The 15,288-nt window shown below is 42.6% G+C and overlaps 1 protein-coding gene across 5 annotated transcripts in view; it reads left to right on the top strand.

Moving 5' to 3' along the window:
* The window catches only part of arid4a (AT rich interactive domain 4A (RBP1-like)), an 84,422-nt gene that overhangs the window by 54,915 nt on the left and 14,219 nt on the right, over window positions 1-15,288 (top strand). For all 5 annotated transcript variants that reach the window (XM_055640477.1, XM_055640478.1, XM_055640480.1 and 2 more), the window contains exons 16-20: window positions 4,522-4,793; window positions 5,718-5,981; window positions 8,795-8,879; window positions 12,874-13,075; window positions 13,456-13,518. In XM_055640477.1, coding sequence (XP_055496452.1) covers window positions 4,522-4,793; window positions 5,718-5,981; window positions 8,795-8,879; window positions 12,874-13,075; window positions 13,456-13,518 — 886 coding nt within the window. The remainder of the gene's footprint in view (window positions 1-4,521; window positions 4,794-5,717; window positions 5,982-8,794; window positions 8,880-12,873; window positions 13,076-13,455; window positions 13,519-15,288) is intronic.

Below are 15,288 nucleotides of genomic sequence, written 5' to 3' on the forward strand. Positions count from 1 at the left end.
TTCAAATTACTTGATTAATACAGCAGTGTTATGAATTTTGTGGTAAATTACAGATTTTCTAAAAAACTGAATTTAATTTCCCTGGCTTCCATATTTGAGTTTAAACTCTCATCCACCAGATTAACGTCACAGAGTAATTGTGTCAACACAGCATTCTCTGGGTTATAGTCATTGTGTCATATAGCATAGGCCCTTTGGCTCGATGTGCCCATACTGACTATCAAGTATCGATCTATACTAATTCCATTAACCAGTACTTGGTCTGTAGCTCATCCAGATGCTTCTTAAATGTTGTGAGTGTACCGAGCACCATCGTCTCCCCCAGGCAGGGCATTACAGATTGCAACCACCTTATGGGTGAAAAATTCTTCCTCGCAGTCTCTCCAAACGACATGCTCTTTATTTTAAACCTGTCCTTTGGTTTTGGATATCTGTGGAATTTGGAGTTTCTTACTATCTACCCAATCCATGCCCCTAATAATTTTCTCAACTCGGTCTCTTAAGCCGGAAGGAAAACAAACACAGCCTGTCCAGGCACAAGAAACTGCAGATGCCTGAATCTTCAGATGCCCGGGTCTCCTGCACTGCAATTGCTGCCGAACTGCCACTGGACCATCCCCGTCCCCTCACGAGTGCCAACCCCCCCCCCCCGTCCGGGGGTGGCCAGAGACGTTGTGAGTCAGACGGGAGCGGCGCCCCCCCCAGGCCCACAGTCAGCGTGGAGAAGCAGCGCCAAATCCAGCTCACCTCTGCCTGTTAACCTACCAGCCCTGTCTGGACTTGCGGGAATGAAGGCCGAGGCCCACAGCCATCGCGGAGAAGCAGCGCTAAATCCATCTCAACTTTACCTGTCTAGCCGGGTTAACCTACTGAACTGCCTGGACTGACGGGACACCAGCCCGGAGCCATGGAGTTAGCCCTGCCTTTCCGTGCTGCTGTAAGCCTATGCTGTCATTCCCTTAAGTCCAGGTAGGGCTGGAAGGTTAACAGGCAGAGTTGTGCTCCCATCTGACTCCCGGCGTCTCTGGCCGCCCCCGGACAGTGGGGCTGGGGGGGGGGGGGGGGCCCACTCGGGTGAGGACGGGGATGGTCCAGTGGTGGCTCGGTAACGATTGCGGTGCCGGAGTCCCAGGATCAATCCTGGCTGCGGATGAGGCGCAGGTCTATGTCCATGCCGTGGCATGACTGCCGAGAGTGTTTTTCGCTTGTGACCTATGACCTGGGCATGCGCAGTCGGATTACCAAACTCGCTTATACACAAATGCTGGAGGAGCTCAGCAGGTCAGGCAGCATCTGTGGAGGGAATCGAATACAACATATTTGGGAGAAGAAGGATGCTGACCCAAAATGTTTTCTGTCAATTTCCCACCCCAGATGCTGCCTGGTCTGCTGACTTCCTCCTGTTTTTTTTTTTTTGTTGTTTTTGTTTTTTTTTTTTTCTCCGTCTTTCCTCAAAACTGAAACATTCCATCCTAAGCTGGAGTGTAATCATAAGAACCCATGAAAGTAGGAGTAGGTTACCAAGCCCTTCACGTGTGTCCTGCTGTTTGTTATGATTGTAGTTGATCTATGCTGGCTTCAACACCACATCTGTGACAGTTGCCTACAACCCTCAACTCCTTAATCTTTCTAATATGTACTTATCTCTACCCTGGGTATAAGTGGGAAAGCAACAGGCTGATGCCTTGCATCAGTAGGAGAGAAGCTATTAGAAACATTCTTCCGGATGAGATTTATGATCAAGGCAGAGACTGAATAGGGGGTCAGCATGGTTTTATGCATTAGAAATCCTGCTTCACAAATCTGATGGAGTTTTTTTTGGAGGTTATGAAGAAAATCGATGAAGGCAAGGTGGTAGATGTGAAATACATGGGGCTTAGCAAGACTTTTGACAAAGTCCATCATGGTATGCTGATCCAGAAGTTTAGGGCATGTGGGGACCAAGGTGATTTGACCAACTGGATCCAAAATTGTCTTGGTGATAGGAGATAGAGGGTGGTATGGAGACTTAATTCTGACTGGAAGTCTGTAACTAGTGTGGTACCACAGGGAGTGGGGCTGGGATCTTTGTTTTACATATATAAATGATGAATATGAATATCTGATCTGATAAATAAGTTTGCTGACAAGACTAAAATTTGTACAGTTGTAGATAGTGAGGATGGTTGCCTAAGAATGCAGAGGGACATACATCAATGGAGAGTTGGACGCAGTGGTGGCAGATGGAGTTTAATTTAAAGGTAGACATAAAATGCTGGAGTAACTCAGCAGGACAGGCAACATCTCTGGAGAGAAGGAATGGGTGATGTTTTGGGTCGAGACCCTTCAGACCCGAAACGTCACCATTCCTTCTCTCCAGAGATGTTGCCTGTCCCGCTGAGTTACTCCAGCATTTTGTGTCTGCCTTCGATTTAAACCAACATCTGCAGTTCTTTCCTACACATATGGAGTTTAATTTAGGTAAGTATGAGGCAATGCATTTTGGGTCGTCTAATATTAGCCAGACATTTACAGTAAATAGCTGGGACCATTGGAAGCATTGATGTACAAAACAACCTTTGGGTGCAAGTTCTCAGCTCTTTGAAGATAGCAATTCAAGTGGAAAGGGTATGAAGGTGGTGTACATTTGGCTTGCTTTCATTTGGTGAAGTTTCATTTTGAAACTGCATAAGATATTGGTTAGGCCACAGTTGGAATATTATATGCAGCTGTGGTCACCACGCTATAGGATATGGTCAAATTAAAAGGAGTGCAGAAAAGATTCACCAGGCTGATGTTTTGGAAAGAACTGCAGATGGTGGCTTGAATGCCTGGATATCATTTTTAATTGATTAGCTGGGATTGCTGTGGGTTGAGCATAGGAGTCTGAGTGTTGAGCTTATCGAGGTTTATAAAATTGAGGTGCATAGCTAGCCTTTTTCCAAGGGTAGGCGTGTTTAAGCTAGAGGACATTGGTTTAAGGAATTTAAAGGAGATCTGAAGGGCAAATCTTTTACACACAGAGTAGCGAGAATAAGGAACAAGTAGTAGTAGTCAGACAATCTTTAAAAAGCATCTGGACAGATGCATGGAAAGGAAAGGAATAGGATGATTTGGGTTTAGTTTAGAACATCCCAGTTGGCATAGTCAAGTCAACCCATAGGAACTGTTTTTGTGCTGTGTGATTCTAAATATATCCAATGGTCTGTCCTTCACCACCCTCGGGAGCGGATAATTCCACAGATTCGCTACCCTTTGAGAGAATAAATTTCCACACATATACTAATGTTTTTGGTGATTACAATAATATTTCCACAGCACTGGCGAGGTTAAGGTAAAAAAAGATCAGGATGTGCTAATGTGTTGAAAGCTGTTCAGGAAGTGGGAGTTTGTTTCTTATTTCTTAAGCAGCTCTTTGGTGCCGACTAGAGGCTGATACAGTAACTGTTTGTGAGTGGGTTTCCTGTCAGTGGCAACTCTTGGGTGGAAAATCATAACTTGTTTGTTCATGTTTCAGTGTGGGTCAGGAAAATATTGTTGTTAATCTGAAGTAAACTCAGGACGTGGGCACAATTGTAAACAAGATGAAGATGGCATGGGAAATCAAAGCAAGATTGTATGTCTCGTCATTAGTTATGCATAGAATTGTTTGATGGCGTGAAGTAAAAGTAAATAATGGTAATTCCTGTAATTAACATTTTTGGTTATTATTCTTGATAAATTGAAATATTAGTCACGTACTGTAACTTGTACAGTAAACTAATTTCATTTCCAACATCGGCCATAAACTCATTGTAGCTGCGTGCTCTTCTAATCTCATCCCTTAATATTTTTCTACCAGCTAACTCTTTTACTCCATAAGTCTGAAGAATTGTTTCGACCCAGAGCTTCATCTGTCCAACTACCTCTACAGTTACTGCCTCATCTGCTGAGTTCCTCCAATTCTTTGTGTTTTACATGAGATTCCAACATTTGTAGCCTCTTGTATTTCCAATGCTACTGGCCCCTTAATCAAGTTATTTGCGCACGTGCCTGTGGAAGATAAAACTTCACATAACAGGTTTTTCAAGTAATTGCTTTGTAATAACTTTTGCATGTAGATCATTATTGAAATATGCAAGCCAGATACCAATTATGCTTAAGTGTAAAAGTTCTTTACCCAGAGTTGTGAATCTGTGGAATTATCTGCCACAGAACGCAGTGGAGGCCAATTCACTGGATGTTTTCAAGAGAGAGTTAGATATAGCTCTTGGAGCTAATGGGATCAAGGGATATGGAGAAAAAGCAGGAATGGGGTACTGATTTAGGATGATCAGCCATGATCCTATTAAATGGCGGTGCTGGCCAAATGGCCTTCTGCATCTGTTTTCTATGTTTCAATAAACGGAAGGCGGAACTTGCCACAAAGTACCCCCTGGTGGAACACAATTATTCCTGAAGACTTTTTTTGAAGAGCGTATGTAACTTGCAAAATTGACTGTTAACTTTGCACATTGCCGTTTTAATTACGTGTTGAAATTAAATTAATTTATTCATCTTCAGGGTCGGAGGAGAAATGCAACGCCAGTCAAAAAAGAAATCAAAGAGATCAGTGGAGAAGAAAAGCTGAATGAGGAACATAATAAAGAATATAAGGAGTCAAAGGAAGATTCTAATAAAAAGGAGAAAGAAATGGATGCAGCACAGGAGAAAAATACACCCACACCCAAAAATAGAGCAGAGAGGAATAAGAAAGATGACTCTGAAAAGAAATGTGAGCATGAGGAGGAAGGTGATGAAGAGAGGGAAGAAAACGAAGTGGAAAGGCAAAGCAAGTATGTATTACACTAAATCTTGTTCTTGAATGTAACTGGTGATGCATTGTTTAAGAAGAATATTTGAAAAGGGCTTGTGTTAAAGGGGCACTGAAGAGTATGAGCTGCATTTGTATTTGTAAATTGTTTAGTTGCTTGAATTTCATTGTTACCCTTGCTCAGTTATTGGATATGGGCAGGATTTCTTATACATAAAGTTACTGTGAATGATCTTAAAATGTACAAACTTTTTTTGTTTTTGTTTTTTTTGTCATGCCTTTTACAATTTTGGGATGCCCCAAAACATATCCCAAGCCACAAATTTTTCCTCTTGTGTGGGCATGAGTGGCAAACAATTTGCTCACAGCACAATCTCGTAAATGACCAATACGTCTGTCATGGCAAAGTTCAAGAAATGTAGGAGAGGATGCAGACAAATTGAAAAGAATCCTGGGACCTGTAAACTTTTATATTCCCTGAATAAAATCTGGTTTCTTTGGTGTTGAGCCAATTGATAGTGCATTTAACAATGCTGCCATTGTGAAAATCTACAAATGTATTTGAGAGCAGGTAGACTGGTTGCATCATGGCCTGGTTCAGTAACTTGAATGCAAAGAACTAAGGAGGCTGCAGTTGGTGGTAGACATTGTCCGGTCCATCAATGGTATTGACCTTCCCATCATCAACCACTGCTCAAAAAATATGATCTATTATGGACTTTATTTTGGTTGCATTATGAACTTCAGATTTGTACTTTGGTGGGTCTGGTATTACTGATTATTAATTTATAATGTTAATTATTGTATATTGTGTTAATGGGCCTATAAAGCAGCAGCTGATATATTTCATTGTCCCATAGACAGTATTTATGAGAATTACACTCCTGACTCGTAAAGGTGCATTATCATATTTTTAATCATAATTCTCTCTTTTCTCAATAAATAGAGAAGATGAAAATAAAAAGGAAGATGGGAATGAGGAGGAAGATGGGGATGAGGAGGAAGAGGATGATGAAGGGGAGGAGGAAGAGGAGGAGGAGGAAGACGAAGACGAAGATAATGAATTTGAAAGGTTTCCTTCTGGAAGCAAAGTAAAAGTAAAATATGGACGTGGGAAAAATCAGAAAATCTACGAAGCCAATATTAGAAAATCTGAAGTTGACGATGGAGAGGTCATCTATTTGGTACATTACTATGGCTGGAATACAAGGTAATAGATATGGCATAACAAACTATTGTTATTAATGTGATGTTTTCAATTATTTTTGTATTGTGGTAGTAAGGTTTACTTGGGAATGTCTTAAATGCAACATTAATCTCTATTTTAAAAATTAGCTGTGTGACCTTTAATTGTTCTGCTGCATTTGGATAAGTATTGTCACATGTATCAAAATACAGTGAAAAGCTTTTTTGTGCATGATATGGAGTCAGTGAAAAGCCTATACAATTGTGCTATCCACAGTGAACAGATACAGGATAAAGGGAATAATGTTTAGTGCAAGATAAAGTCCAGGAAAGTCTGATTAAAGATGAGCTAGGGTCTCCAATGAGGTAGATGGTAGGTCAGGACCGCTCTCTAGTTGGCGATAGGATGGTTCAGTTGCCTGATAACAGCTGGGAAGAAACTGACTCTGAATATGACAATAGGTGCAGGAGTAGGCCTTCAAGCCAGCTTCAATGTGATCATGGTTGATCATCCCCAATCTGGAGGTTTGAGTTTTTGCCTGTTGCCTGATGGGAGAGGGGAGAAGAGGGAGTGATTGGGGTGAGACGTCCTTTATTATGCTGGTGGTCTTGCCGAGGCAGCGTGTAGTGTAGATGGAGTCAATGTAAGGATGATTTGTTTGTGTGATGGTGTGGGCAACATCCACAATTCCTGCAATTTCTTGCAATCTTGGGTAGAGCTGTTCCCAAACCATCCTTTCTATGGTGCATCTGTAAAAGTTGGTGAGTTGGGGTCATGCTGAACTTCAATATGGCTGGTCCAGGGCAAGTTGCTGGTGATATTTACTCCAAAGAACTTGAAGCTTTGAATCATTTCTACTTTGGCACTGTCAATGTATGTGTATTTCATGAAATCGATCACAACCTCTGTTGTCTTGCTAACAAAGTTAAAGTATTTAAGCTGTTAGCACCGCAAATTATTTTAATGGTTTTTCCCATCTTTTACTGTGTTGCTGCAGTAGATACAAATTTTATTGTTCTGTGGTCGGGCATATGACAATTTAAACACTTTTCTGGGTGTTTAATTCACATATGTACTGGCAATGGGACAATAAATTCTTACTTGGTATAGCTTTACAGGCCCATTAATGCAACAACACACAAATAACATTGGCTGGGAACTTCTAATAATAAAGTTGAAAACAAGTGTAAACAACTTCAGATCACATGAAGATAATGAATAAGCGGTTCATGTCCCCTGTTAAATAAAATAAATAATCAGAAAGCCTTAAAAATAAATCATTTATTGGGAAGTTCTGCACCACTATGACTATATTTGACCGTACTCGCTTCACTTGCTATGTGACGATTTTGGGATAAAGGAAATGAACACCATGCATCAATAAGTACCGTATTGCACAGCAATGAAGACACTTTTTTTTTTTTACCCAAAATGAAGGCATGAAAATTTATCTGCATCTTGGAGGCCGAAGGTTGGGTTACTGGCCAAGTAAGATAGACTCGGCTATCCCTCAGTACAGCAACATCAAGAACGATGTTGCTCTACTGAGGGATAGCCAAGTCTATTCCTCATCGCTGGCAACTGATGGGAAGCGGTTGTAAAAGGACAGCACCGCTGGGGGGGGGGGGGGACTTCCTTTTTTATAGCGTGTGGGGAGTCTGGCCCGGGGAGGGAAGTAGCTCGGGTGGCTGCGAGCGGCCGGGAGGCAGGCGACCTGGGAACTGCAGCTGGTCCCAGGGACGCGAGGGATCTGGGAACTGAATCCAGTCTCGGCGACTTGAGGGATCTGGGAACTGAAGTCAGTCCTGGGGAAGCGAGGGATCTGGGAACTGTGCTGGTCCCAGGGACGCGAGGGATTTGGGAACTGCAGCCAGTCTTCATTGCCGAGAACACACTGCATTTCATACAGACATTTATTCTGCAAGAAAAAACTACATTGAAGACTCAAACTCGCGACCGAGGAACTGCCGGGATCAAGGCGCAAACTCGCGACCTTGCGGATATGAGCTGAGCACTCTACCACTGAGCCAGCCATTAAAATCTACGCAAAAAAAATTCCATTCCGAAGGCGGACAAATTCCGAATTACGAAAAGTGTCTGGTCCCAAGGCTTTCGGATAAAAGGTTGTGCACCTGTACTAACTTTTGTCAGCTCCAGCCCACAGTCACAATGCAATCTGTACATGGTAATGTTTTGCAAGGTTTAAAAATAAACCAGACCCATTGGCTCCCAGTGACACGGGAGGTTGGTCCCTGAACGCAATATTCCACCACTCACCCATAGCCCCAACTGCGCAGGTGCACCTGACAGGTTCCCGTTGTGACGCGAGTCACCGTAAACCCACCCCAAGTGCGCCTCGCCATCCCTCTTCCTTCCCCTACCGTCCTCCATTCCCCCTTTTCTTTCCCCTCTCCTCCTTCCCTCCTGCCTTGAATTTGTAAAGTTAAAAATTATGACTAACTTGTGAAATATAACATCAATCTGAACAAAACTTGATGCAAACGACCACAGGACATTTGTGAGTAAGGTGGTGCAAAAATATTAGCGCTATCATGTTTTGGCATAGTTCCGGGATCACAGACAGACAGACACGCACGCACAGTCACTCGCATGCATAGAAACAAATAAGATGAGGGTTTGTTTTATATGTGTGTGTGTGTGTGTGTGTGTATATTTATATGTATGTGTATGTATCGAGAGAGAGGGAGAGACAGACAGACAGACAGACAATAGTTTGAACAGATTTAGATAATTCTAGGCATTATATTAGTCTTAATTGTTCTTAATGCAATTGTGTAGTTTTGAAAGTTTAAGTTGCCTCCTTTTTTTCCATTCAGGTATGATGAATGGGTAAAGGGTGATCGAATTATCTGGCCTTCTGAAAAAGGTGCCCCAAAGGGAAAACATAGAAGAAAATTGAAGGTACTGAGTAAATCCAGGGGAAAACACTTTACCTTGTTTTTTACAATGTATTATGAAGAAAACTAATTTGCGGTGACAAAGGAAAAAAGTTAATGTTGCCATGCTTTCAGTCAGTGTTGAAGACTGCCCTGCAAAACACTTTCAGATTCAGATTCAATCTTTATTGTCATTGTGCAGTGTACAGTACCGAGACAATGAAATGCAGTTAGCATCTCACCCAGAAGAGCGAACATAGAATAATGAACAGCAGAATATATATATATATAGAAGGTCCATCTGTCTCCTCAGATTCTGGTGAACTTCTACCGCTGCACTATATATATACCCCACCGGCAACTCCCTCCCCCAGGGCGATATATATACACAATTTTTCTGGGGGAGGGAGTTGCCGGTGGGGGTGACTGGCAATCACCAAGGTGCAGAGTTAAGCTGTGTAACAGCCGCAGGGAAGTAGCTGTTCCTGAACCTGCTGGATCGGCAACGGAGAGTCCTGTAGCGCTTCCTGGATGGGAGGAGGGTAAACGGACTGTGGCTGGGGTGAGAGCAGTCCTTGACGATGCTGCGCGCCCTTCGCAGACATAGCTTGCTCTGGACCGACTCGATGGAGGGGAGTGAGGAACCGGTGATGCATTGGGCAATTTTCACCACCCTCTGCAGTGCTTTCCGGTCGGAGACGGAGCAGTTGCCATACTATACTGTGATGCAGTTGGTAAGGATGCACTCGATGGTGCAGCGGTAGAAGTTCACCAGAATCTGAGGAGACAGATGGACCTTCTTTAGTCTCCTCAGGAAGAAGAGACGCTGGTGAGCCTTCTTGACCAGTGTTGAGGTATTGAGGTAGATGTTGACCCCCAGAAACTTGAAGCTGGAAACACGTTCCACCTCAGTCCCGTTAATATGGAGGGGGGTGTGCATGCCACCCCTGGACCTTCTGTAGTCCACAATGAGCTCCTTGGTCTTCTTGGAGTTAAAGGCCAGGTTGTCGTCAGCGCACCATGCTGCTAGGAGCTGGACCTCCTCCCTATAGGCCGACTCATCGTTGTCGCTGATGAGGCCAATCATCGTTGTATCATCTGCATACTTGATGAAGGTGTTGGAACCATGTACAGGCGTGCAGTCGTGGGTGAAGAGGGAGTAGAGGAGGGGGCTAAGCACACAGCCCTGTGGAACGCCGGTGTGTTCAGGGTGAGGGTTGAAGAGGTGTGGTTGTCTGACCTAACAGTCTGTTAGTTAGAAAGTCCATTATCCAGTTGCAGAGGGAGGGGTCGATGCCCAGGTCGCTGAGTTTGGTGATCGGTTTTGAGGGGATAATGGTGTTAAATGCTGAGCTATAGTCGATGAACAGCATTCTCACGTTGTCGCTGTGGGAGAGGGCGGAGTGGAGTGCCATTGAGATGGCATCCTCCGCACTCCTGTTCTTGTGGTAGGTGAGCTGATAGGGGTCCAGTGTGGGAGGTAGGCCACTGTTTTGATTTAGTATCTTGGTCTTTTCCTCTCCTTCACTGAGAATGTAGGAATTCAATCCTTCAGGCCTGTTCTGTGAGTCAGCAGAATTTAAGTTCCATTTTATCTCTATTATATAAATTATGACATTTTCAAGTTCATTTCAAACTAATATTCAATCTGATCTGTTCTACGGGTTAAAAGTAGTAGTTTAACAATTCAACTGTAATATCAATAATAAATCTCATATCTAGAGTATTCCAAAGTAAGCCGTTTGTGACAAGATCAAACAAACATTACATTGAGGAATAATTGTGGGTTCGATTAGCACATTGTTCTTTTACACATTTAAGTCCAATATGAATAACTGGAACATTGAAAACAAAATGTAGATACTGCCAATCTGAATTATAAACAAAAAATGCTGGAAGATTCATGAGGTGAGATAGTATTTGTGGAAAAAGAACCAATCACTGTTTCATGTCTCTATCCCTTTTCTGGAAGTAAATGAAAACTGGAAATCAGCTTGCAGGTCGCTGCAATAGATCTCACTACATTTACCTTCTAAAGATGGCAATTAGATTCTGCACCTTTGTCTCAGGCCTTGACAGACAGCAGCTTCGAATGGATCTATGGAGAGATGGGCAAAGTTTCAAGGAGAATATTGAATGAGAACTTTGCATTAGTGGCACTGAACAAGTACCATGCATCTATTTTCACCCAGGAGAAGAACATGGAGGTTGCAGATTGTTGTGGAGAATACTAATATGCAATGGCAGTTGGAGATTGGGAAGGAGGAGGTGATGAGGCACTTGAAGAGCATTAAGCAGTATAAATCATCAGAGGCTGATGGGATCTATCCCAGGTTGAGAGAGGAAATTGTGGGAGCTCTGACGAAGATCTTTGCATCTTCTCTAGCCTCGGATGTGGTCCTGGAGGGCTGGAGAGTTGCTAATGGAGCGACAATCCAGGCAATTATAGGCCGGCGAGCCTGCGCCATTGATTGGAAAGCTATTGGAGAAGTTTTTTCGGCATACAAATTACTGCCATTTGGAAGAGAGTTAATTAAAAATAGCCAGCATAACTTTGTACGTGGCATGTCGTGTCTTACTAAAGTGATTGAGTTTTTTTGAAAATGTGACAAAGGTGATCAATGAAGGAGGTTATGTTGTCCTCAAGGATTTAGTAAAGCATTTGATAAAGTTCCCTGCGGTAGGCTGACCCAGAAGATTAAGATGCATAGATTCAGATTCAGATTCAGATTCAATTTTAATTGTCATTGTCAGTGTACAGTACAGAGACAACGAAATGCATTTAGCATCTCCCTTGAAGAGCGACATAGCAAACGATTTGAATAAAAAATAAATAATAAGTGTCCGGGGGGGTGGGGGGTGATTGGCAGGTTTATGTTGTCCTCAAGGATTTAGTAAAGCATTTGATAAAGTTCCCTGCGGTAGGCTGACCCAGAAGATTAAGATGCATAGGATTAACAGTGGCTTGGTTGTATGGATTCTGAGATGTCTTACTGATGGAAAAACAATATTCAGGCTGGAGGCTTTCTGAAATGTCTTACTGATGGAAAAACAATATTCAGGCTGGAGGCTTGTGGTCAGTGATGTTCTGCAGAGGTTCATGATGGAAGTGTGTGTGCGTGTTCCTGGAATGCATTGCTGGGGGTGGTGGTTGAGGCAGGTATAATGTAGCATTGAAGAGATTTTTGTAAAGGCATATGGATTGTGTGCAGGTGGATAAGAGATGTTTTTGTCTTCATACTCGGCACAGGCAATGTGAGTCTAATGACTGTTCTTGTGCTAGTCTGTTCTATGTTCTACATTCTATGAGATACGCAGGGCAGATTGTTGTTACAGAGAAGGTGGTGGATGCCTGGAACATGGTGTCAGAGGTGGTGGTGGAGGCAGATATAGTAACAACATTTAAGAGGCTTTTTAGATAGCCACATGGATATGCAGGGAATAGAGTGGTATGGAACTGATCTTCAGCCAGATGAGATCAGCTTATCTTGGCATTGTGTTCAGCAAGAGCATTGTGAGTTAAAGGAGATATTTCCTGTGCTGTACTTTACTTTTTATGTTCTATGTATGTTTTACTATGGCACTAGAACCATTGATATGTTATGTCCCGAACAACTTACGTTAAGTATAAACTCACACAAGTCTTGGCATTACTGTTCTTCAGATGTTTCTGAATAACATCTATGGCTTTATTCTTTTTTCTGTTACATTTTCCAGCTCTAAAGTCCTTGAATATCTGCAGTGCATCAGTTTTTGTTGCTTTTACGTATCATCTAAGGTGGCGCGTCTTTAGCTGACCAGGACTTAACCTCTGGAATTCCCTTCCTCTTCCTCTCTCATCTCATTTAAGACATTGATTAAAATGACCAAGATTTTCTCGCCCATTTTAAAATTTGGTTTAGAGGTCATTGTAAGATTTAGTTTGTTAACTCATTTGTGAAACATCTTGAGGTGTATTATTGTGCAGGAGGGCTGTATATGTTGGGCAGATCCTAATTGTTCCATTTGTTAAATTGCAGAGTAACCAGGACCAAGAAAAGAGGGAGAGAAATGAAGATAAGCACAATAAATTAAAACGTGGCCGCCCTAGTTTGAAATCCACGCCGACTTCCAATTCTCCGAGGAGTTTATCGAGGACTCCAGGCTCCGATGGGAAAAGTGGGACCAGAAGTGTGCGGAGTAATGCATCGGAATCTCCACCCCTTCTCAATGGAGTGGAAGGTATAAATGACTAAATGACACACTCTACCCTTGGAGACTTTCAGGTGTTTCATGATATTCGTAGTCAATAAATGATGCGCATCATTGTTAAGTGCCTGCAATTGCATTAAAGTCTTTAAGTTAGTTTTTTAAGCTTTCCCCCTTGCTAATTCGTTCATCTGTAATGAGCAAATGGGTAACACTCCACAGTTGCCATCAGTAATTTGATGGAATATTTGACCTCTTGACAATTAATAAAACTCAAATTTCAAGTTCCATTGAATTGGTTTCACATCTCAATTTCCAATTGGCAAAGGCAAATGTGCTTAACTTGTTTAATTCGATGAATGATTTCATTTTTAACTGATTATTTACCGCCCCTTAATGTCTGCTTTCTCCAGGTTTTCCTCGCAGACGCACCAGGCGTAGCTCTGGGATATATGATTCGGACAAAGCATCAAATGGTACAGATAACTATTTGTTAACTTAATCATTTCCATTGTTGGGGCTTGTACTCATTTTCCACAATTGCCTCATTTGTATTGCATTCAGAGTACTGATAATAAGGCCTGTATTACCATTTGCAGAGTTTATGGGTGATCTTCCACTATCCACTTGCCTTTGGTCCATTCCTTTACGGTAGATCAGCGGAACTGCGTCTCTGTCTGACTTGAATTTACTGCTTATTTTTATATAATTAAGTTAATGTGAAGAACAGTAATGTTGAAAAATATATTTTGTTACTTCTCTGAGTAGCCTGGCTCGCATTTTAAGATTGTGTCTTTATTCTGAACCTTTGAGGGTCGTGAATGCATTTTGTGATCAGAGGTAGCTCCTTTTATTTTAATACTTTTGCTTGATTAACTTTTGCTGATGCCCACAAAATATTCCCAAATATCAATATTCACGTAGCCAGAACAAAGGGATTGGGGGACATACTGTTCCTCGGTTCCTTAAAAGTGAGCGATGAAATAGCATATTGAAATTTGATCTCTAAAGTATGAAATTTTTGATGGACTCGCTTGTGCTGCTACTTCTAAATATACATGCGTTTTGAGCCAGTACAATAATTTACATGGCTGATAGTAGTGATAGGTCTGAATCTGTCAAAAGCCAATAAGAGCTCTGCATGTTTATCATTAAAAAGGTACGAGATTAATTTTGTGAATTTGCCCGATTCAACTGAACTAGACTAGCTAAAGTGCTTTCATGCTATTTATTTTTGTTTTGAAGACTCAATAAAATAACGTGTTACAGCACCTCACATTCTTCTTGGGTAGATTTCAACTCAATAAAACATTATTGATTAAACATATGAATTAAATAAAATACCAGAGCCAAAGGAGGCTATAGATTTTTAGTTATTTATTAGAGCTATTACTCGTGGAACAAAGCTGTTTTTATATCTGGCTGCGGCAGCTTTGATAGTCCGGAGTCACCTTCCAGAGGGAAGTGATTCAAAGGGTTTGTGGCCAGGGTGAGAGGGGTCAGAGATGATCTTATCTGCTCACTTCCTGGCCCTTGCAGTGAACAGTTCATCAATGGAGGGAAGATTGCAGCCAATAACCTTCTCAGCTGATCAGACGATTTGCTGCAACCTCTGGATGTCGTGCTTGGTGGCTGAGCCAAACCAGACCATGATGGAGAAGGTGAGGACGGACTCTACGATGGCCGTATAGAATTGGACTAATCTTAAGAGAATTCAGCTCCAGGTTGTTGCGATGGCACCAGGGCGCCAGCTGTGTCACTTCCTGTCTGTAGGCAGGAAAATGGCGGCGCACCTGAATGCAGCGGCTTTGCTCTCCACCGTGTGGATGTTGTTGTTTTTGTCTGTTTTATCCGTTTGCCTGTGGACCTGCGACTCGACATACAACCGGCAGGACCTTCTAAGGATTGGGACGCTGTGTAACGAACTAGAGTTCGCAAGAAGCTCCCACAACGATTACATCCCGCCAGAAATCACCCGCCCAGCGGAGTCCGAGTGGATCACCAAACATAACGGACGGTGCGGGAGGCGGCGCAGACGGAGGCGGCAGAAGCGCGTTTGTCGAGCTGGGATCCCGGACGAGGCCATCAGTCTGGTAGGTTGCACAGCACACCGTGCCGACAGGAGCAGTGACTCTGGTAAGAGCAGAGGAGGGGGGCTATGTATTTACTCCTATGACAAATGGTGCACAAATGTAAACATTTTGAACGGCTGGTCCTGGCCCACATTAAGTCCTCACTCCCATCCA

Source organism: Leucoraja erinacea, chromosome 9 (assembly GCF_028641065.1).
Source record: "Leucoraja erinacea ecotype New England chromosome 9, Leri_hhj_1, whole genome shotgun sequence".
Classification (NCBI taxonomy): domain Eukaryota; kingdom Metazoa; phylum Chordata; class Chondrichthyes; order Rajiformes; family Rajidae; genus Leucoraja; species Leucoraja erinaceus.